Source organism: Epinephelus fuscoguttatus, linkage group LG4 (assembly GCF_011397635.1).
Source record: "Epinephelus fuscoguttatus linkage group LG4, E.fuscoguttatus.final_Chr_v1".
Lineage (NCBI taxonomy): Eukaryota > Metazoa > Chordata > Actinopteri > Perciformes > Serranidae > Epinephelus > Epinephelus fuscoguttatus.
In genome coordinates, this window is record NC_064755.1 from 22,833,061 (window position 1) to 22,857,635 (window position 24,575).

The window sequence follows — 24,575 nt, forward strand, 5'->3', positions numbered from 1 at the left end:
AATGACCATTAATATCCAGGCTCCTCTCTGTCCAAACAATAAACATTAAGATCAACCATTTGAAAAATCCTAATGACTTAATGAACAAATTGAGTAGGGATTTCGGAAGGTTTATAAAGCTAATTATTGTGTGTGTGTGTGTGTGTGTGTGTGTGTGTGTGTGTGTGTGTATGCCTGGGTGTGTGTATTTGTGTGTCTATAATGATGCTAAATATAGCCTAATGACTAACACAGCCCAGTGCTGTGGAGGGTGAGTTGACAGGCTCTTTCTGTGTTTGGATGTGATGTGTCGGGGAATGAGACATGACAGACCACAACACAGAAGGCTACAGCAGCCTCTCACATCTCCATCTGGAATTCACTGATTCAGGCAGGGATTTTTTTTGGCTGAGGGCTTATAGACTGCCCTAAAAATAATAACACTTGGAAGATTTGCATTTACACTGTTTATCTCTTGGGTCCCAGAAATGATGTTTTTTTTTTTTTTTTTTACCATGTATAAAGTCAAATGAATGCACAGGAAATACCTTAATTTCAGCAGCACATCTTCTCTTGTGGGATGGAAATATGTGTATGAGTTTTTCTTACTATTCAAAACTTAACAAAACTTAGTGCCACCTCCTTACTCAATCTCCTCTTACCTTCTACAACTTTTCCTGTTTGCTCTGCCACACCACCAGGGATAACCTTGGCAATGTATGCTCCAATCTCTCCTCGGCTCCCCGGAATCTCCTTCCCACCTACCACGCGGATCCCTAGTCCGTTACCTGAGGGAAAAATAAACATGCAAATTCTAGTGAGCAAAGAGAGATAGAAAATGATTGTATGCACAATGCTTTGTTCTATGTTCGCCTTGTACCTGACACACTGGTATCCTTGGGGTCTCTCTTAAGCTTGATGCGAGTGTGAGGGAAAGCATAAGGGACCAGTTTCATCTGAAAGTAATTTTTGAGAAATTACAGCATGAAAAATAGGCCTCCTCACAGAAAACATGCCAGGTTTACAGACTGAAATTTAACCAAGGAAACAGCACAATGTGAAGCTGAATGTTGGCCCTCACCTGTCTCCTGTCTGACATGCTTCCGCTCTGCGGATGCCCTTCTCTTGGCTTATCAAACCAATCTGTGTCCTCTCTCCTCAGGTGGTAGGCTAGGCAGGGAGAGATATTGGTCAACAGCCATGTACACACAAACACAAGCCCACTGTATCCCCAATAGCTTTAAAAAATATCTGCTGTAAACATGGTTACGACTACTTTGGGCAGAGATAAATCTTGCAATCATGCTTTGGAAACAGTTTCTAGCCTGCATCACAAAATTTGAAACACATCCATCCCCATTTGTACAAATGCAGGAAGATCTCTGATCTGTCCTGACCGGATAGGTGAAAGCAAAGAAGTATAAACTCTGGTCCATCCTATCCATGCCAACTGTGAGTTCAGATGATTACTGCAAGCACTGAATGAAGGATGAATACATTTCAAGAGCATTATACATTTCGCATGCTTTTGATACCATGCAGTGCTCCCCGTCTCAGTGTGAGGGCACATTCTTGTCCACATTTTCATAGCTGCTGTATATGAAACATTGTTGTTGAAAGAAGCCCTTGGACATGATGTATTGTATTTAATAATTTCAGACAAAACACTGTGGGTTGGAGTTGTCCCATTGTGTGTTTTAATTCTAATAATAATAATGATAATAACATATCTTGTTTATAGAAATTATGTTAAGAGCATTGTTGTTTGCATGAAGGGGGAGAAGTATCTACGCAGTCTGTAAGTCACAACCTCCAGCTGTAGCTTACATATAGGATCAATAACCATATACCTGTCAAGTGGTACTGTACAATGCTAATGTATGTATGATGTATTTTAAGTTCTGTGTGCTGTGAAACCAGCCAGAGATCATCACACAGGCATCTACCACCTTTTAAGCATGATATGTAACATCTGAAAGACTTCAGATGCCTCATGTTACATTTAGCATCGTTACTGCAGAGCTCACAATTCATCTAAAGCCATGGTAACGAGACAGATTGGTGGAGAACGTTCTACATAAGAAATGTGAGTCATCATTTTGGTGCTCGATGCTGTACATGGTCACTAAGGATAGAATGTGCACACATCTGCCAAATGTCTCTTTGTATTATCAGTGATCTAATTCCACCAAGGAGATGCACCAATAATGATGAAGAGTATGGCCTGATGACTGTATTTGCTGAAGGTAAATGTTGCCTGTTAGCTAAATCTCTTGGATTAGACAGCACTAATCAGTTCTTATCGCTACAGGAGTTTTCTGATCTACAATGAGAACACAGCGGCAACATCGACCTTCAGAATTCTATAAAGCAACTGGATAAAATGCACTGCCATAGCAATTCGGATTTTGTTGGCAACACTTATGCATGATCACACAATATACACGTGATTTTATTTGCAGAAGTGCATGAACATGAATACTGGAAATGGGTCTGATATGCTTACAGAAGCACCGTGATGTTCAATCATTCCAGAATGATGTATAGCTAAAGTCACTTTGGGTAAAACATTATCTAGTGCCATTACGATGGGGTTCATTGCAGAATGGATTTGACATGTCAGCTACTACAGATCTGCTACATGACATGTATTGTATACTACTGAGATGTGGGTCATTCCAGAATGAGTCTGGTATGTTTGCAAAATCAACCAGAGAAGTGGATCATTCAGAACCATGATGTGCGGCATGGAGGCAAACAGTCTCTATGTATCTACATGGAATTGTGATGCTGTCTCACCTTCTATATTCCAGTTTGGGCCTCCAGCTGGGGTACAAAGTTATATGTTTTTTTCAGAAATGCGTCCAACACATGTTCAGTAATCTTAACAAACTACAGGAACTGTGCTAACACTACTTAGATATGTATTGTGAGTATACTTCAGCACATGAAATCAGTAGTCAATGTAAGATGCATGCTTGAAATTAGCCTGGCAAAGAGTTTACAAATTTAAGCAGTAGCATTAAGGAAAACATAAAATACATTTTAGGGAAAAAGTCATCCATCAATGAATGTAAGATTGAGCTATAGCAGTACCAGGAAAGTAAGGGTTTTTAACTAATACTGTAAGATACTCTACCGTGTCTGATACTTTCATGAAAGATTCTGGCATCATCTCTGTTCAGAGCCAGCATGGACTCACTTAGTGCTGTAATCAAGGCAGATGGACACTCTTATGTGGGGTCAGGACAAATATCACCTTCTTATCAAGAATTTAATCATACAGACTCTTTGCAAATGGTCCAGAAACAAAGCTAAAGTTGCTAAACATATTTATTACTCATAATCTCATAATTAATATGGACATTAAACCCTCTTAACCTTAACTCTAATCAGGCAAGTGTTTTTAAAAGTCATTGGCCTTTTTTTTGCAATGTCTAATTATACTTGTATCTAATAAATGCATAACATACTGTGTCTAATTAAATCTCAAAAATAACTTTACATATCATACAGTATGATATGTTGACATCTACAGAAATTGATTTTACCTAACCTAATGGAACACTACCAATCCCACACTTAGGAAAATGGAGATAGCACATGTCAATATTTTGCTGTCAATAGGGGACATGGACATCTCACATTGCAATGAGACATCCACAGCAACAACCGACAAGCAGAAAACATTCACTTTATTAAAATGGAAATGGAAAACATATATTATTGCACAACATGCAAGGATGCAAAATCAGATACAGATAGAAAATTAAAGACATAGAAACATAGACGTACAGTTACATACAAGAAAAATGAGACAGAATACTATTGTGCTTAATGTATTATGTTTTAACAATACACATAACTGCATGGTAGTCCTTGAGAGAAAGTCATTGCATCGCAGTATAGGTTTACGAGTACAAAAACTCGGATTACTCTTGGTAACTACACAAAGTGAATGCCTCGACTGCACCTGCAGAACACTTGAGTGCATCTAGACACTGTGATTCATCAGTATTCCTTCAACCTCACTGCTGCTAGTTGTTTTCCAAAATAGCTGAAAGGGTGTCTAAGAAAAGTAAATATACTTTTTTTCTGAGGCGATGACCTACTTTTCACAAAGACACTATTTTGCTCTGCAGATTGGTGGGGGAGGGCTGGGAAAAAGACAGAGAGAATCCCTAGACACTCCTTGTCATACCTTCATGTGAAAGTCCTCTACAACAGGTTTCTGCAGCTTCCAGGTGGTCTGAACAGCATTTCAAACACTCTTAATGCCATTCAGCGAACATTTTTTAACACACCGATCAGGCAAAACATTAAAACACTTGCAGGTGAAGTGAATAACATTGATCACCTCGTTAAAATGCAGTGTTCTGATGGGAAACTATTGGTCCCGTTAAGTAAAAGGGACAAGGGAATTTGGAGGTTAGGTCAATGCCTTGAGCTCTTTGTCGTGTTCCTTGGGCCAGTCCTGAACAGTGTTGTGACATGGTGCTTTGTCCTGCTGGGGAGGGGGGCACTGCTATCAGGGTGTGCTGGTGCCATAAGGGAGGTTGCATGGTTTGTAATTACGTTTGGTTAGAGCATGTTAAGTGGCATCCACATGCTAGGACCAAAAGTTTCCCAGCAAATATAGCATTGTAACCGGATGATCAAGGTTATTCATTTCATCTGTCACTGGTTTTAATGTTTTGGCTGATCGATGTCTGTATAGATATAAATATAGACATAGGTCATGTATAAGTTAGCATTATTAACATTTATGAGGCACTTTACACATGAGAAAATGATGATTACATTGTTCTATTCAAACATACTTTTTGTTGTTTAAAAAGGACTTGCACATTACACATTTTAGAACTTTTTCATACCACAAAGCTTACTACTACTACAATTGTTTCGTGGTACCTCACTTTTAAAGATTAAAAAAATACTCTGTCCCTATCAGTACAATTCTGAACAGCCACTCATGTCTGCCATTATGTGTCACACCCTCTCTTAACATAAGTATTTATGCAGGAATGAATTCTCAGTAGCTGCATTATATCCACCATGCATTCACTGAATGTGCCCCAAGCAGATACCTAGTTAGGGTGACTGTAAAATATGTCATGCTTGGTATAACAATAACAAAGTTTAGGCTTTCACTAAGAATAAGGATAAGGCAGCCGTAATGTGGACAACATGTATGAATAACTTCAAGCCTATAGATTTTTGTGCAGTTGCGTTACCACTGAGTTTTAGGAGTAAGGATGATCATTAAACTGTGAAGAAGTAAAGCTGTTGAAAAATAAAAAGCCAAAGCATGCTAATGAAATCACAGAACAAACATGGATAGAACTGATTAGTGACATACATAAACTCATGCCAAGAGTGTTATGTATCGGTGAGTGAGATAATAAAAAGAAAGGAAACAGCATGCACACATCTATTGTGACATTTACTGTGACAGAGGAAAATATAGTAACAAACAAACAACACTAATTAACTGGAGCACTGATGATTGAGAAAGAACCAGTTAATGCACAAACTCAGTAAGACCACTCAGCATTAGCATGCATGACAAGCAAGTCCACACAGTCGAGTTGCTGCAACAGTCTCAGGCTCCATTTACCTTCGCTGTCAGACATGGCGCCTTGCAAATCATCCATGATGAATGCGATGTCTCGATCATAGCCTCGCGTACGAGATTCCTCCCTCATGTGTTGCTGTACCTCTGGCAGGGAATGGCTGGAACCAAATTGGTCCCTGGAGTCAGCAGAGATGGGAGGGAGAGGTCCAGCTGAGGCCCTAGCCATACCCATAGGCTGCCCCACTGGGCTTAGAGGGCTCTCTTCCTCTGAGTTCTGAGCCACAATGGGGATACGGCCCCTACTTTGGCTGATAGGTAGACTGGTGGGCTTTGCTCTTGCCACCCCAGGAGCAAATGCTGCATCCAGGACTTCTCCCTCTGTTTTAAGTCTGAGTGAGGAGCTGGATAGGTCCCTTTTGATAGATAGATCCAAACCATAGACAGATGAGGGACGGGAAGAGGGGCGTGATGAGGGGCGGGAACGGGTGCCACTTGGGTAGGTGCCATCATCGTGGGCAGTGGCCCTGATAGTAGATCCAAGTCCGAGGGACTGCCCAATATTTAGAGAACCAGCTAAGTTGGCCCCCAAGGAGGAGCCTAAATATTTTTGCTGCTCAGACAAGTTCTTTCTTAGCCCAAATGTAATCTCATCCTGAAGCAACCTAGCTGTAGCAGCCAGATTGGTCACAGAGGAGGCCCCAGATCCCATGTAGCTGCCAAAGTCAGGCTCCAAGTCCCTACTCTCCTGAATTGGGGAGAATTTCGTGATGGCCTTAGGGTCTATTAGGGCCTTTTTGTTCTTCATCTGTTTCTGGTAAAGCACAGCTGCTGGGAGTTGCTTTGCAGCCTGTTTTTCAAGGGTGAGCCTGCCGATGCTATATTTCTCTCCTTTAGGGAAGTGGCGAAAACTACCATCACTGGGGAGATACTGGGGCAGGCCCAAGCCTGTTAAATGTTCTAGTCCCTCAGTTCCTCGCCTGAACTCCTGCTTGATCTGCTGCTTCAGTAGCTTCAGCTCATAAGGCTCCTCCATGGTGTCATCTTCTCCTTTACCATAACCCTGAAGTCGAGATGAGCCTAAAAATTCTGCCACCTAAAAGGAGAAAATAATATGCCACACATTAGATGCTTTCTCAGCAGCACTGTGAATAAGACTTGCACACGAACAAATGCATTTTATGTGTGTTACATATACCTCAAAAATAATTGATCAATGACATAAATAGAGAAGTGGCTAGACTGATACATTGTGGATACTGTCTAGTCCATTGTGGCTACTTATCTAGTCAATCTCCCCTAAATGTGTGTCCCCATTGACATATACAAGGTTGAACCTTCAGGAACAGACAGATACTTTTCACAGACATTGACATATGTTTGGCCAAGACACTGTAGTATCAGCCCAACAGCTAAAGCCTTGTTTTGCTGACATGTGTTTTGCTGCATCTTGAACAACGGCAGCCAACAAGGGCAAACGTGCTGCAACGGTCCAAAACATATCCATTAGGAGAAACATGCTGCAGCTTCAGAAACGATGCCAATTCTAAAACATACACAAAAATCCACAACAGATACAACAATGGAAACTTGCTGCAAAAAGCAGCTGCAGAAAGCCAAAGCAGATACATTAACAGCAAATACAAATGCAGGAACAATGGTGCCAAAAACACACACGCCAGGGAAAAAACTGCATATTAAGTCAACACAATTGAGGCATTCAAGGCCTCTAGGTGGAGCACCAAATGTACAAGAGAATACGTACCATTTTATGTCCCCTCTTAACTCCACTTTAACAGTCTCACCCCTGGTCTCCCTTTCTCTTTTGGGTCAAAACTCAAGCTGTTCCATTTAGCGCTCCCCCTAGAGGCCTGAAGAACTTCCATTGTGTTGACTGGACATGAAACATTTTTTTATTGCACTTGTTTCCGGAGGTTGTGTCTTTTTGACTTTGCATCATATCTGTATTTGCTGTTAATACAATAGATTGTTTTCTGCCGCACCTTTTCTTATTTTGCAGCACATTCCTGTTGTTGTATTTGTTTTGGATTATCATATATGTTTTTGACTTGGCATAATTTCTGAAGCTGCAGCAAGTTTCTCCTAAAAGAAATGTTTTGGGCTGTTGTAGCATTTTTGCCCTTTTCAGCCATCATATTAAACAGGCTATAAAAATTGCATGATAGGAATAAAAGAAAGATATTGCAATACTGTCAAATTTCAAAAGTATGTTTATCCAGAGATGGATTGGTAAAACTACACCCTAAAAAGCAAATTAAAAATATAGCTATGTACATGAAGAGATGAAAAAGGTGAAAATGAGGATAATAAAAGACTGTGCATTTACCTCTGCTGTTCGCCTGACTTCTGCTGCCCTGAGGAGTCTGTCTGCCTTGGACAACTCCTTATCAGGCATGTTGAATCCAGAGCCCAAGCCGGTGTTGCTCAGCCCTGTTGAGGCCTTGGTGAGCTCTCCTATGTCCTCTATCAGTACATAGTTCCTGGCATTGTGGTGGTCAATATCGGCATAGAAGGAATCAGCAGAAATGCTAGACATGGGACTAGAGGCCATGCTCCTTTCCTCCAGCCCTAGCCTCAAGTCCAGGCTGCCATACTTGCCTCCGAGGTGAGCAACCCCATAACCACTTTCTGTGGAGGTTGGCACAATGAGCAAAGGCTGGTTGCGTATCACTTCATAGTTGGTGGAGATCTTAGGCTCTAAATCAGACAGGGTGGTTTGCCGCTGCTTTCCCTGCTGCAGGAGCAAAGCATGTTGGTAGTTGCTAGACTGTGCCTGGGCATGGGAGAGGGATAGGGTTGGGTAAGGAGACACCTGTTGGTGGTAGAGGGACTGCTGCTGATATAGGTTCTGTTGGGTGTAGTGGCTGGTGGTTTGGGTCTGGGGAACATACTGGGCATAGTGAGAGTAGGGACTAGTTAGTGTGTTGTACTGGGAATCAGCTTCCGTCTGTGGGGGGATGAATTGGTCAAACTCTGACTGGGGTGCTGTCCGTGGTCTCTCCAGGCCGTCACCCCTGGCCTCTCTGATGTTGCTAACTTCACTGTCAGACATGTAGTCTCTTTCCTCTGCCACCCCCTGGAGATAGGCCCTCTCTCTCTTCTCTCTCTCCTTCAGCAAGGCCTCCTTCCGCCGGTTGATACCCATCTCCAGGTACCTACAGTAATGGGCACATACTGTTTTACAATTTGAGCACAAAAAATTCTATTATCATTACAACCAAAGAGGCAAATATTGTTCTGGGTTCTCACACAGTAGTACCTTTCGTACGAGTGTGACATGTGTGAGTGTGGAGAGGTCTCACTGAGTGGTGTCAAGGCAGCCTTTTAGCCCATAAGCTATCAAGGTAAGAGGGGAATCATGCAGATGAATTAGGAATGATGATTGGATGAGAGGGACACACGCAGTGATATTAGTTTACAATCAACACAACTTACTCAGTGGTTAGTAACATTATTTGTTAATGATGTAATGTTACAGGGTCTGACAAAAAGTGCAAGCCCATATCCTAAATTGTGTTGATGTTACATCTGTGGTATCTCACCGTAGCTTGGCGTCAATCTCCTTTTCCTCTTCGTCTAGCTCAGCTTGTTTCTTGCGAAGTTTAGAAGATTCTCTCTCCACAAGATCAAGCTCCTTGTCAATGTCCTGAAGGATCTTTGCCCGGGCCATTGTTGTACTGCGGGCAAGACGGCGACGAGCAGAGTTGGTGCTGTAGCCTGTCCGTCCTGTCAGAGTGTCATCCTCAGGAGGAGGGTCTGGTAGCGTACGCTTCACCTTCTTACCTGTACCAGAGGGAGAGCTTCGGCTCTAGGACACAAAAACAAATGAAACATCACACAATTGTAATTCACTGCATGCTTCACTAAAATGTCATCATTCTGACACAATCATGAGTATGGTCTTATTTTTGCCAATTATATTTTTGCTTTGACTTACATTATAGCTGTCTGCATAGTATCCACCCACTCTGTCTTCTGCGGCAGGACTAAGGGATTTCGGATCAGACAGAGACTTCTGACCAGCCTTCAATATTCGAGGACCAGAGGAAAACCTGGTTGGGTCAGCAGTCAGCATTCTCTGCCCTCCAAGTGACTTTTCCGGGGACAGCGGGGAGACTGAGGTGTAGAAGACTTTAGACTTAGAGGGGACATCTGCTGTTAAGTGTGTGCTGTAACCAACCTCTATGGGTGTGTGTCTTCTGTCTGTGTCTGTCTGACAGCTCAGACTGCCACCTCTCTGAGAGTTCTCTGGAGCTGAGATATGCTTGATGATTTCCACCTTCGTGTCCATCTGGACATTGGGACGTTTGATAGTTCCAGAGTGGTCAGTCTGGACAGATATCTCGGCCACTGTCTGGATAGCAATGCTAGAGACCTTGGAGCCATGTTTCCCCTCACTGCTATGTTTTCGAGACCGTCGCCGAGCTTTTGTAGGAGCATCCCATTCGTCTTGGTCCTCATCATCAGTCTGAGCTGAGCTATCAATATTTCTCTTATTCTTCTTTCTCCTTCCTACATGCTGCTTCTCTGCTGAATCTTCATCATCTGTCTGCACTCCACTATCAATTATTTTTTTCCCTGTGTCCTGATCAGCTTGAAGCTTCTTTACTAAATTAAGTTGATCCTGACTTTCCTCTAACTGTGTCCCAATAGATGGAGTTGAAGACTCATCTTTGACAGGCCAGTACTGGCCACTGTCCCCTACCCCTGCATATTTAGCATCTAGGAGGTTTCCTGTGGTGCCAGTGCTACCATAGTGCTCATCAAGCTGGCGCTGGAGTTGCAATTGCAGTTGTTGAATTTGTTGCAACTGCTCTTTTTGCTGGGCATATGTCTCCTGCTGGGCCACCATGTGGGCATGGTGCTCTTCCTCTTGCTGCAAGAGAAGCTGCTGTTTCAGTGCCTGAAGCTCCTCAAGCTCCCTTTGGACCATAAGCTGCTCCTGTTCACGGTAACGCTGGATCTCCTGCCTCTCCCACTCCAGCTCCTCTGCAAGACATAGCTGCTTAAGCTTCTCTAGCTCTAGAAACTCCCTCTCCATCTGATATTGGGCCATCTTGGTGTTGTCTAAGCCAGGGAATATTGGGGAAGAGGCTAAGGCATCCAGAGATGCAGCAATTGCTTCCAGGGTGGTGTCTGAGTACATGTCTGGATAGCCTGTTATGATGTCAGCCAAAGCTGTGGGTAGAAGCTCCTTAGGTAGCCCTGTGTCATAAGGAATTATCTGTCCTGGGTCTGTACTGGGAATGAAGCCATACGGATGCGGCAATGACTGGTTCTGGACTGTTGATGTAGGTGTTAAGGTAGTGCTAAAGACGGAGCCTGGTTGAGTTGTAATTGCATATGTGGACGGAACTGGGGCAGCAACAGAAGAGTAAACTATTCCATCTGAAGTTTTTAGAACACCGGTTACACCAAACCCAGCTGCAGGAACCTGGGAGTATGGAGCAGTAGTCATCCCAGGGTAGACTCCAGTTTTGCTAGTGTAGTCTAGAGCTTTACCTGCCATAATAAGCCCAAAGATGTAGGTTTTACTTCATCAAATATATTATTATTTTGGAAACAAACACACTGTTCTCTACACTAAATGAAGGTCATGCAATTTGTATTTACAAGGATTTTCATTTCACATGCATATCTGCAGTCATTTTGGCTAGCAAGATGCAAAACCAAAATATTGAGGGAGCACACGCAGGCAAACACATGCATCTGTATGAAGACAAAAGAAAACAAAAACAAGCAGGTGTTAATATTTAATGAAAGCATGCATATAAAACCAAAGCAAATTGAAGGATAATCAAAAGCACGAGTTACTAAACTTAAAGGGGACACAACCACAAATGCCTCAAGTAAGCAAAGTATTGAACTGTACAATCCACGTTAAAGAGCAAAAGGGCTTTGTAAATAAAAGTTTCAAGTTTAATAAAGCAATCAAATGCAAGCCCATAAAGCAAGCACAGAGCATGGTAATAAAACCTGCATGCATGCAGAAAAAAAACCCATACTCACCAGCAGAAAGTTTAGCAGCAGTGAGGTCTATAGCGCCATCTGCAGATCCACTGAGATAGTCATAGTCATTCTTGCTGTCATAAGGGAACAGTCCTGCCTCTGTCAGGTTGGTCTCAGACATTGAAGCTTTAATGCCATTCATGCCTTTGATACCATACAGTCCAGCATTATCATATTGGTAGTGGTCATCCCTATAGCCAAAGCGGTTGTCAGGCTGGGTTGTAACCGGGGGCTGTGTTCTGCAGCTTCCTGTAAATGGTAGCTTGTAAAGGACATCACAGCACACGCTCCTCCTGCCAGCTGTAAGGTCGACTGGAGTCCCATCATCCTCTACAACAGTGGTCACCACTCCTGGGCTTGTGTCAGACAAAGCTACCATAGCTCTCACTGGTCTGTAGTTTGACAGATCCATGGCCCCTGTGGCCTCTAGAGAAAGAACAGGACCTCCATTGCTGATAGCTGTTGGGGAAGTCATTGGCTGTTTCCCTCCTGGGGTGACTAGAGCTCCAAAGGAAAGATTAATGGGTATGTCTTGAGCTGTGGATGCTACAGCACTTACAATGGGCTGGGAATTCACAGGTCTGTATACAATCTGAGCAAGTGGTTCAAATGGTTTGTATGTAGTGAGCGCCAGAGGCAATGAAGTAACAGGGCCCTGCAAATCCAGTGGTTTTTCTGCTGGAGTGTTGTTATATGAGGCAATGGTGGCTGTGCATGTGACTATTGTGATGCTGTCTGTGACCACAGACAATGTGGTCGTAGGAGTGATCTCCACACTAAGATTTACAATTTCAGGCTGCACAGCTGTGATTTGACGCCCACTAGAGTCACTTGAAAAAGACTGTCGACATGACTCAGGTGGTGTTAGGTCCATGCCTTGTTCAGTCATCTTTACGCCAACCTTCATTGTACGTAAATCGATAACATCACCAGGGTAGATTATTTTGCCATTCTGTTTTGGCAGAGATTGGACTTTAGCTATGTCTGGTTGAATAGTGATTGCTACACTTGGCTGAGGGACTTGTGGAAGTCTTTCATGGACAACAGAGACAGTGGTCCTTTGGACCTCCGTGGTAACCACCTGAGTGACCAGGTTAGGCAGGTTTTCAGGAGGCTGGCCTGAGGTGGAAATTGAAGAAGAATACATGTGACTCATACTGGAGACCACCTTTTCTGGTCCTCGAATCTCTTGGCTCTCAATAGACTCTTGCTGAATTTTAGTGATGGTGACTGGGGCCACAGGTACACCTTGTGGAATGTCCTGTGCTGTAGGAATTGAGGTTCTCCTGGTGTATGCCTCAGTGGTTATTATCTCTAGAGGGTGATCATATTCTGAAGAATATGTTAATACCTGGGGTCTTTGTTCTATTGAATGAATAGATCCTCTTCTGTAGGGGTCCTGAACATTATAACCATCAATAGAAACATCTTTTTCAGCAGGCATATTTACTATATGTGCCATTGGTATTGGCTGCTGCATGGTTATGGATTCTCTCCTGGTGGTAGCAAAGGCCTCAGTTGTAACCACCTGTGTGGGTGTTTCATACTCTGCAGGATAAATAAATGTCTCATTTGTTGTGTATGTTGGCTGTACTATTGAAGATATAGATGTTCTCCTCCTACTGGTGGTTTCCTCAGTTGAAATAACTCCAACTGGCATCCCAGCCAGTGCCTGGGGCTGCAACACTGATGATGGTATTGAAGCTCTTACATCAACTTCCTTTGTTGTAATCTCTGTGGGTGTCTCACGTTCAGGCTGCAATGCTATGACTTCCAGTGGTGGCATTGAATGTGGCATGACTGAGGAAGTAATCATGTCATAGACCTGTGGAATGTAGGGGACTTCTGGCTGCACTGCCATTGGTTGGACTTCCATGACAGGAGGTGATGGTGTTACTTTACCAATTGTAGGAGTTATCTCAGCAACTGTAGTTGGTATAAACTTAGGTACTTCTGGTGTTGGAGTTACTTCAGCAACTAGAGGTAAAGGATAAGGTACTGGAGATATGGTTGCTACTCCTGGCAATCTAACAGCAGTATCAGTTGTAATAACTTCTGTAGGCATTTCAAACTCTGTCCGGAGGGTCGACACTTCAGCTACAAGAGATGGCTGCTGCGAAGACAGCTGCTCTGTCATGAAAGGCTGAACAGCGTGTGGCACTGATGGGAGTTCAGCAGAGTAAGTCACTGCTTCAACTACGGTAATTTGCTGTTGAGCAGGAATTTGCTGGATCTCTCCCTGTACCATATCTGTCTCGGTGACTGTGACATGAGAAGGTATATCCTGTTGTTTCTGCAGCATTTCTATTTGAGCTGTAACTAGTGGATAAGAGACATCAGGGGACACTGTAGCTGGTCTAACTTGGGGAACTAGTGCATCTAAAGGTATCTCAGGCTGCAGAGGTACAGCAACAACTTCTGTTAGAGCCTGTGGCTGTACAGGTACAATTGGTATTGGGGCCTGAGGAACTAATGCTTCAGCTGAAACCTCTGATGGAACTGTTATGACCTCTGTGGCTGTGCTTGGTTGTTGAGCAAGTGGTACAGACGGGGCTCTTGCTGTGGCTTGGATTGTTTGTGGTTGAATAACAACCATTGGCTCTGGGGGCATTGTGATAACCTCAAAGCTTGTTTTAGGTGGTGGCAGTGGCTGAGTAATTGGTTGTTGCTGTTGCATATATGGTTTCTTAATTGGAGGAGGTACACTAATTGCCTGAATAGATGTTTCCTGAGCTGATGACACTACCATGACATCAGCTACAGGTGGTGGTGTTGGTGGTGGTAACACTTCAGAAGGCACAGAGTCTCTCCTGGCTTGCATTGTGGCAACCACTTCCTCAGAAGATGTCACTTGCTCTATTGCCACAGTTGGAGCTATGGCTATTGGAGGTGGGTGCCTTACAGTGGGGACAGAGGCTCTCCTAACTGTAGCCTGTGCTGAGAATGCCTCAGTAGGTGTTTTCTGTTCTAAGGGCGTGGTCCGTACACCTGACACTTTTGTAGATGGGATGGAGCCTCGTCTTACAGGCGCTTGGACTGTTATGGCCTCTGTTGGTGAGCCAGGCTCAGATGGAAGGGTTATCACTACATAGGTTTGCAAACATTTGGCATGCTTAGGAGACAAAGGTGACTTAGGAGATGTTGCACCCAACTTAGATTCCACGGGTCGTGTCAGGCTAAGTGACAGAGCATTTGGAGGTTCTTTGGTCCTGGGTAGTGTTGCAGCTTTGGGCATCACATGAGGGGGAGGTGGTTTGACACTCTCTCCTGGCTTGTGGCTGAAAACCAGTCCAGCAGGAATTGATATAGGCTTAGGTGGTATGGGTGGAGGAGGCTTTGTGGTTTGACTGGGGCCAGTTGTTGTGTCAGAAACTTGTGTTACTGCTGCTGTAGCAATAGTGACTGCAATGGGAGCCGCTGTTTTTGAATAAACTGTTGGCTTTGGTGAAGTAGTTGAGGGTGGCGGAGGTGTATCTGCTACAGGTATTTCTACTGTGTCTACAACTGTTGTACCTGCCATAGGTTTAGGGGGAAGTGGTGGAGCTGAAGCTACTGGCACTGCTGACACCTTTGTGGATAGTGAAGTTGTAACTGTGCTGGGTATATCTGAGGCTATTGGACCACTTAGTGGCAGAGAAGCGGTGGAAGCTATTGACCCTGTGCTAGCTTTATCTTGTGGGGTTTGTCCATGCAGAGACATGTTTTCCACACTTGGCACTATAATTACAACATGTCCTTGTCTGGTTGGGGTCACTACTTGAGGAACAGCCATGTTATCAGGTTGCATGTCTTCCATTCTTGGCTGTATATCCACAACTACAGACTGCATTTGCTGGCCAGCCGCTGTGGTTCCCCTAGCTACAGTGGTGGTCATAATTGGGGTGACCTGCTGAATAGTTCTTACAGGCTGCAGCTCTGTGTTAGGCTCAGGTAATGACACTGAAGTAGACCGAGGGGGAGGAGGTGGTGGAACCTTCTTTTTGATTATAGTAGTTGATGCTGGAGTAGGCACGTGGGCTGTTTGAGCTGGGATTGGTCCTGGGCTCACTGATGGGACTGTTGCTTGTACAGGGACTGCATGCACCACTTTGGCTTGGGCTTGAGCTGGGGTAGTTATGAGTGATGAGATTGGTAGTGGGGCTTGTGCAGAGATTGGAGACGTTGTTGAAACCAAGTCAGGCATTTGTACTATGACTGGCCCAGGGCATGAATCCAGAGTGAAAGGAGCAACATGGGCTGAAGCTGGAGTGGAGACTGCAGCAGGTGTAGCAACTGCAGCAGGTGTAGCTGTAACTAAAGTTTTAGGTTGAGCTGACACAACAGCAGGTGCTGGACTCTGTGCTGAGACAAGTATAACAGCTGGAGCCTCAATAGGCACCTGAGATGGAGATGAAACCAAGTCTGGCATTTGAACTATAACAGGTACAGGAGTAGATGTCCCATGTGGGGCTGGAGTTGAAGCTTCAGCTGTAGGAGCCTTAACTTGAATTACTGCAGTTGTTTGAGCTTTGGAAGGATCAGACACCACATCTGGTATTGTAACTATGACTGTGGCTGGAGCAGGGTGAGAGACTGAGCCCTGACTAGACGGTCCTACTGCAATTGTGGCAGCTGATGGTGGTGAAATCTCTGGAGGTGACTGTGTTACAAATGAAGTTGGAGGTGTTGGTGTAGACAGTGGAGTTGAATCTGCTGAAAGTGGTGTTTGAGCTTGGAATGAGGATGAAGATGTAGCATTAGAAGCCAAACTGGAATCTGGAGTGGCTGGTGAAGTTGGAGGTGACATTGGTGATACAGGCGAGGGTGTAGTGGTTAGTTCTGGGGCCGATATTGGTGTTGGAATAGGTTTTGGCTCTGGGATTTCACAGACCACACAGATGGGTTCCATCTCAGCGGTTTCAGACAAAGGTGGGCTTATGGATTGATCTTCTTTAGTGTCAGATTCATCACTGGGGGTAATGTCAGAGGAAATACCAACACCATACTCATCTGCAAGACTGTCATCCTCTTCCTCCCCAGATGAACACTGGGTAATCTTAAGGTCTGGTATGGGGAACAATGCCTTCATGAGTACAGGATCTTGAGGAACCATAGGCCTAACAAAACCTATAGATCCACCAGTAGTGCTAGGAACAACAGTCCCCTCTGAGCGCTTAGGAGGTTCAGAGGGGCGTGGTGGAGCTGGCCTTTTCTTTTTCTTCACTGGCACTTCACCAGAATTTTCAGTGCCTGTAAGAGGCATATCAGTTTGCTCAGTGAGGGATGTCTCTTCCATCGGTATGGTCACCACACAGGTCTCAGCAACTGAGGGAGGCTCAGTGACTGAAGCCACTAATAAAGAAGATTCCATGGCAGTCTGAGCCTGTTGAAACTCTTGCTCTATCATCATCAGTTCTCTCTTTTTTTGCATCATCTCCTCATAAACTTCCTCCGGAGACCTGAGTTTTTTGAGACTCTCTGCGCTAGTATCCTGTTTGAGTTCTTCCTCTGGAGATTCACCTATCCTAAATTCAGGCTCCTCTACTAAGGATTCATAAAGGTAGTCCTCTATTGCCATTCCTCCATAGAGAGGCTCAATATCAGGGGGGCTCTCCCCTGGAATAGCTTTTGTCTTCTGAATAATTTCCTCATATGCTTCTTCGGCACTCTTCAATGATTTTGTCACAGTATCCTTCTCTTTAAATGGATCAGAAGAAAGGTATGGTATCACTGTCGACGAAGGCTTGCGTCCTCTCTGGACAGCTCGCCTAGCCTCTGATTCTGAGTCTATACTTACAGAGGGCTCAGAGCCAGATGTTCTACTGGTTTCAGTCGTTACCTGTTTCAGATTCTCTGTAGATGAAGCATCTTCAGTTGGAGACAGTGGTTGGCCATGGGCTCTAAATTCATCTTTGTCTTTCCTAGACTTCTCTTCTCCCCTCATCTTCTCTTCCTCAGAGGAGTCTTCAATAGTGGGGAGAGGCTGGGTTGGCTGCCTGTGCCTACCTTTGCGATGCTGTTTGTCCCCACTGACTTTCCTGTGACTGGGGCTGCTATCACTGTCCTCCTCCAGAGATGAGGCAGATGTGGGCGAAGATCCTGGGGTAAAGCTTGATACCTGAACACTAGACGATCCCTTTGACAGGGATTCTGTGATGCTCTCTACTTCTTCATCAGTGCTTTGCCTCTGTCTCATGGCTGGAATAGCTTTCTTGAAAGTACTGCTGGGCATTGTTTCAGGAACATCTTGAGTGGTTTCAGTTTCAGTTTTTGGGAGGGATTTTTTCCTGGCTGGGCTTTCTTCATTCTCTGTGCTACTTTTTGTGGCTGTCATTGAAGCATTATCAAGCTCAATCTCTTTGATAGCATCCTCATCTGCCAAATTATTGTCTTTCTCATCTTCTGAAACAGACATTTCTTCTTCATCACCCATACCCATTATCTGCTTGCGGATGAATTCTTCATCTTCCATAGAGGAGTCAGCGCTTTCAGTTTTAATGTCCTCACTGCTGGATGAAAGATTGCTGACCTTCAGCCTTCTCCTCTGGACTTGAGGTGAGGGTGTGAGTTCACTTTCGCTGCTCTCATCCATTGCTTGGAAACTTAGGCGCCTTCTTTCAGCCTTGACCTCCTCCTTTACTGGAGTGGATATATCTGTATTTATTTCATTTTTATTTGTATCATCAACCACCTGCCCATCCTTCAATTCCTGTGTTATGGGTAAAATCTGTGGTTGATCTTCTTCAAGCTCCTCTGCTTTGGATTCAGGCGTTTTAGCTGTCGTAGCAGCAACTGTGCTTTCCAGTTTAGCCTGCCCAGTAGGTAGGGAGACCTCTCTCTCTTTCACTGGCTCTGCTTTGATTTCATCCTGCTTCTAAAAATTGAAAAAACAAGATAACAGTAAATACATTTCCTTGATAAAAGAACCAGACATTCTGGGACAAACATGACCAGATATATTGCCTGATTTTTACTTCTAACTGCAGCGTGTTAGTAAGAGTTGTTCTGAAAATGGTCCAATGCAGTGGAACGATGCATTATTCACCCAAGTTTTGTCCATTTTAGACAAGCAGTAAGAAATAACAGCAGAAGTTGCAGAAGTTACAAACAAGCTAAGCAGAATTTAGGCACCTCTTGAGTTAATCAGTGTAATTGGAACCCCAGAGTGTAGTTGTAAAATGCATCTTTCCAAAACAGTCATAAAAAGTTCATCCCTAGTTTTTGGTGTCACATTAGTCATAATAAAAATGAAAAATGAGGGACAAAGTATACTAACAAATGAGAGGTGAGCAAATAAAGTGACTTGCAGTAAGAACGCAGTAAGATGGTAATGACCAAAACAATGCTTGATGCACAACTTACTAACCTGCTGTTAGGGAAAACATTTTATAGGCTGCACATAGGTTGTCAGTATTGTCCCCAAACGTGGAATTTTGAAGCCAACATTTTTGTTTAATCTCAATAATTAATATTGAACAGTAGCTCTCCACAGTATGTAATTATTTGCTTTAATACAATGTTGATGTTATTATGTTTAATTGAACATTTGTCAATAGAGTTAATTATCTTAAAATCAAGGGAACCCATTCTTACTTTTGTGGTGATCTTTGTAGAGACTGGTTGTGTCTCTGGAGTTGAGGTGACGTCAGTAGTCTTTTTAACTGTCTTATCAGCCACTTCCTTGCTGTCAGCTGCTACGTCTGGTTCTACTTTCAGTGCCAGCTGTGGTTCTTGTGACTTTGGTTGCACCTCAACTTGCTGTAATGGTTTTGTTGGCTCTGTCAGTTTGATATGATCATCAGGCTGCACTTCCTTAATAATCCTCTCTGGAGTAGAGAATTCTGGCCTTGTTTCAGTCCTTGGAACAGCTCCAGCCACAGCAACCTCTGCAGCAATAGGGGGAGTGGGTGCAACTGTAGCTTCAGTCACTGGCAAAGAGAAAGCTGCAGCTACACCTGCTTCTGCCTTGACTTTTGGAAGGTCAGGTTTAGACTCCTCAGCTTTTGGACGTTCTGCTTCACCAGGCTCCACTTTCAATACCTCTTCTTTAGCTTCCACTGTCACAGTCTTTGGAACATCTTCAACCTTTGCTGTTACTGCTTTCTGTTGCACAGCGGCCATAGCAGGTAGAATGGCTTCTGCTGTGGATGCTGTTAAAGGCTGTTTTTCTGCTGTAACAGGTGAAATCTTTGCTGTTGAAGGTATGCGTGTGGTCTCTATCTCGATTTTTGCAGAAACTGCTGTAGCTGTGGGTTCCATTTTGACAGATGGAGGTTCCACCTTTGCTTTTAGGGTTGGAACTGCTGGCACTGCCGCAATGGAGGCAGGTGAAGGCTGTGATTTTGTAGCCGTAGGAGCAGGCTCTGCCTTTGTAGGGGAAATTTTGGGCTCTGCCTTTTTGGCTGTAGGTGTGGCCAGGTTCTCTGGTTTGGCAGATACAGGTGAAGGCTGGGGCATTTTTCCTGAGTCTCCCAGCTGCCCAGACAAAGCCCTCTGAGTCTGGCAGTTCAGACACAGCCATTCCTTCTGTAATCAAACAAACACAAAACAAACATATGATTAGGAGAGACACTATACCAAGATTTACATAAAAAAAAAACCCTAAAGGCCCAATTAGTTAGGTTTTCTTTTCACCCATGGTACATCACATATGTAATTAAAGCGTTTTAGTTCTTTATTCAGTCGATGTTAAAGCAGCATTTTGTAGGGATGGGCATTTAAAGTAAATTCTAGAATGTTAGAATGGTTATGTAAATTAGCCAACAACGGAAAACAAGTGCTATTTGAAATTCATTTATTGAACAACCAGGCCTCAATTTGCCTAATAAACCATAAATTGAAAGTTAACATGAGAAAAATCAATGTTACATAGGTTAGACATAGTGCTAAGGACCACCTCTCCAGCCGCTCCCCCCGTGGTCAGTTCAACTTCTGCCCATTAGGCATGAGCTAGCACAGCAGCAGTGGCTAACATCCTACACTAAGCCGTTTAATGTCCCAACAAACTCAAACAGACACTGCAACGGCTCAACTTTATCGTTAAGCTGGTTAATAACCATAAAGTAAAATTAGCGATGTTGCTAATAGTTCGCCCCATCACTATGTGTGTGTGTGTATGTGTGTGCACATACATATAAAACATGTAACATAATGTAAATGTAAATGTAAAAGTCATGTTCATATGCAGGAGAGGCAGCATCGAGTACTCTATATGTTGAACCAATGCTGAGGTCCAAAAAGTACTCGATTACTCATGCCCATCCCTAGCATTTTCCAGATTTCTCATCAAATCACCATTCAAGGTGTAGGCCTAGAGGGGTATTTTATAAAGAAAGATAAGAGAAGGAGGGTTACTGTGAAATATCTGACTTGGGTGAAGCTAACAGATGAGTGAACAACACGGCTGCAGCTTTTGCAACCTGCTACCTTTCACTATTACTCACTATTACTAATGACTCCTGCCAGTGCTGTTTTCGGCTGCAACTCTCACCACCACTACAACTTCTTCCTCTTATGCTAAGTTTTGTTTTGTATTGTTGACTTCAACCTGATGTTCTGATATGTGTTTATTAAGGATGGATTAGTTATCGCAAAAGCACAGCCTTTTTTTTTTTTTTTTTTTTTGCCAAATCCAACAGTAAAATGCATTTGCCATTAATGGTAATCTCCTTGATGTAAGCTCTGACTGAATTAGCGTTTCTAAAAACTAACAAAAACAAGCAGTATGCTGTTTGGTTTGTGGTGGTAAATCTGTCTACACGGTGCAACTGTATGTACTTTCTTTTGCACATTTTTTAAAAAACTGAAATACATAAAAGCAACGCTGTGTATTTTTTCCAATGCATTAAATGCACGTGTTTTGTGCAGAGACATTACAATAATGCAGGGCTGGCATTCTATATTTAAAAAAAAAGGTAAGAAAGAAAAGTAACAACAAGCAGCTACATATTTTGATTGAATCCTGTTTCTAACTTTCTTCAGATTTATGGGCACAATGACTAGCTTTTTGGTCATTTTTTGTTACAATGCTTTAGTCTGAGTTAAAGTAAACCCTGAAAAGTAGCCTGGCCAGGAGCTGAATTACACTGTGTTTCTTCCATTGTAACATATAGCTCCAGAGACTTTGCTGAAAAGTAGCCTAATTTGCATATGAATGAGACTGCCTCAACTCTTTACTTTGTGAAAGACCTTTACATTTTACTCCAGTTTTTAATAAGCCAAACAAAACAAATATGCAACAGATAAACAGATAATTAAAGAATAATGCAAAATGTATAGCACGTTGTCTGGTGTCTAGTCTTAGTATTGATATACCTGTTACTGAACTGATACTGATAGCAGTTTCAAATAGGGATACATTTAGCTTTTAGACTGTACCTTTAAAGTTTAATCATATGAAAGCTAAATACTTGTTAAAAATAACACACTAACTGTTTAATATCATATCTACCTAGGCTATCTAGGCAATCAGTTATTTCGGCATTATAGCATCTTACTTGTTATCGATATGAACGCGATACAGTACAACACAGTCTCTTATGCTGAGTAATACCCTGACACTCAAAGTAATATAAATTCAATCTTCCCCCGGCACTCGTTTTGCTTTACAATTCAAACAACCAAAGCATCCACACAGACTAATCACCAATAAATAACATGTTCAATAGAAGCTTGCGCTCCCCAGTATGAATATACTTGCTGCTATTACACTAAAACTTACGACACTTGTAAGACAGCAATAAAAATGCTTACCTTGCAAAAGAGCTAATCACATTTTATAAGCAATGCTATTACTTTGAAAATATAATCCTCTGAAGACACATTTCTTATCACATCTAAGCTCCATTAATGGGCAGCTGAGGAGGAGAGGAAGGCTTAAGCTGTCAATAGATAAAGCAGTGTGTCTGTAGCAACCTAGCAGACCAAATCACAGCAATGCGCCTGCCTCTGCAGAGCCAGGCAGAGCAGTCCTGATACACAGGACAGAGGAGGAGATTACATCACACACACATCCTGTTTGTGGAACACCATTAAGTTTTAATTGCTCTATCCACAAGATAACATATTAGAATCTATCCACTTTTCACACATCTTAATTAAGGAACCACAACGGCCACATGTGCACACTAATGCCCATGCACTTCAGAAATCTGGAGAAGGATCTGGATGTGTCTTTAAACACACACATTCTGTCTTGGAGATTAGCACTGGTTCAGGATGCAGTGAATTAATAACATAGTTCACAGGCTCATGTGCCGAGTTGGGCTTTAGTAAGTGATGTAATCTACCCTCTGTCATACCCTGGCTTAGGCCTGCTCTTACACTCCAGCTGTGTTGGGCATTTCATCTGTGTTCCCATAAACAAGCCGAAAATATCACACTGCTAAGACCTTACTCCTAAACAGAAAGACAAGTCTGGAGGGATCATTTAAAAATGATTGGTCAACGCTGGCAAAATATCACTTGGAGTCATTTTTTGTCCTACTTAGGGTTATTATTATTGTTCCACTGAATACAATAAATCCACTGCGACTAGAGCATAGCTGAAAACATAAATGCACATATTCTACCCTGAGACTGTGTGCAGCAGCAACACTGCAAGAAAAGCATGATTAGCTGCATTGCTGTAAAATGCTTGCTCCGACTAAAGACATTCATGGCAAACAGAATTACAGCTAATATACCGTATAATATATACAGTCTGTGATAAATAAAATCATAATGCAAAACACTGCTTGCCTCAGGAGAAACCTGATATCGATGCATCCACTTTGATTGATACTGGGATGCTTTTGTTCTGTCAGTTGTGGCTCAGTGAGGAATATGATAATCCTATTGGCCCCCAACAGTCACAAACAAAGCCTCATCAGCATATTGCATGATGCTCATAATCGTGTTAACCAATAAATCATTTCAACCTCTATTTCATGTGATTCGATGCGAGCTCAGCCTCACTAATGTTTACCTTTGAAGTTGGACAAACACTAGGGTTCACAAAAAAGCTAAATCCTACCAAAGGTAATTTATTTTTCTTTGTAAACTGTTGCACACATTGCAGTTTGTTCATGTACAATACAGAGTAGCTCATGAATCAGTGCTTTTTAAACAGAGTTCATTATTAAAACCTATCTTTTGTTAAATGTTAAAGATATGTTATATATGATATGATTCCCACACATCCCTCCACGTCTCCTCCTCCTCCTCTATCACATTTGCAGGATGTAATCACAGCTAACAAGGAGTGTGCTCCTGTCACATACATACGCTAATCAGCAAAATCATGTCCCTACTAAGGTCATTCACATGATTAGCAATCATGAACTCCAGCTCTTCCTACATTTCTGATCATCTTACAGATCCACCATAATGGCCTTATCAGAGGCAGCTCATATGCACTGATGCTATCCTTATAGCTACGGAAATGAATGTAATTATATCAATATATAACTGCCATTTTGGAAGAAAATATATATCAAAATCTATTCTTTCTTTGTAGATCAAATCCTGAGCTGTTAAAATACATAATTTTAGACAATATGATATACACAAAAGCACAAAAAGAATAACTCATTGTTCAATTTTAGATAGAGGTGCACTTGGATGAAAAATCAGATCAATTTCATAATTCCTCGAGAGAGACTTATGAGTAAATAGACAGCTCATTCACGTTCCCAGCTCGTCAAATATCATCACTTTGTCACTGATCTCAGCGTAAGATACTGACACAAAAGGCACCTTTCGCACAATATAAAAAAGAATCCACTGGTTCAACTTAAAAAAAAATGAAGGTAACAATTGGCATTCATCTTTTAAGTAGTTCCAACTCTGGCATTATTGAGTCAGTTCTTTGAGACTTTTATAGTCTGACAAACTCAATTAGTTTAGGGTTTGCTTTGACCTCAAAAAGCTTAATGAAGTTGACTCAACTTAACATGTATTCAAAATTCTGTTGATATTTAGTGGTGACATCATTTTATTTAAGATATTCTAACTTATTTATTTTAATTACATCCTA

General features: G+C 42.6%; 1 protein-coding gene across 6 annotated transcripts in view; it reads right to left on the reverse strand.

The window, feature by feature from the left end:
• pclob (piccolo presynaptic cytomatrix protein b) overlaps window positions 1–24,575 on the reverse strand; it is a 64,333-nt gene that overhangs the window by 13,868 nt on the left and 25,890 nt on the right. For 4 of the 6 annotated variants that reach the window (XM_049573863.1, XM_049573864.1, XM_049573861.1 and 1 more), the window contains exons 12-22: window positions 19,154–20,086; window positions 11,582–18,434; window positions 9,510–11,074; window positions 9,115–9,380; window positions 7,899–8,727; window positions 5,597–6,647; window positions 3,119–3,187; window positions 2,779–2,805; window positions 1,061–1,149; window positions 860–935; window positions 642–767 (exon numbers count right to left, since the gene is read on the reverse strand). In XM_049573863.1, the coding sequence (XP_049429820.1) occupies window positions 642–767; window positions 860–935; window positions 1,061–1,149; window positions 2,779–2,805; window positions 3,119–3,187; window positions 5,597–6,647; window positions 7,899–8,727; window positions 9,115–9,380; window positions 9,510–11,074; window positions 11,582–18,434; window positions 19,154–20,086 (11,884 nt within the window). The remainder of the gene's footprint in view (window positions 1–641; window positions 768–859; window positions 936–1,060; window positions 1,150–2,778; window positions 2,806–3,118; window positions 3,188–5,596; window positions 6,648–7,898; window positions 8,728–9,114; window positions 9,381–9,509; window positions 11,075–11,581; window positions 18,435–19,153; window positions 20,087–24,575) is intronic. The other 2 variants (XM_049573865.1, XM_049573866.1) reach the window with 2 other exon arrangements.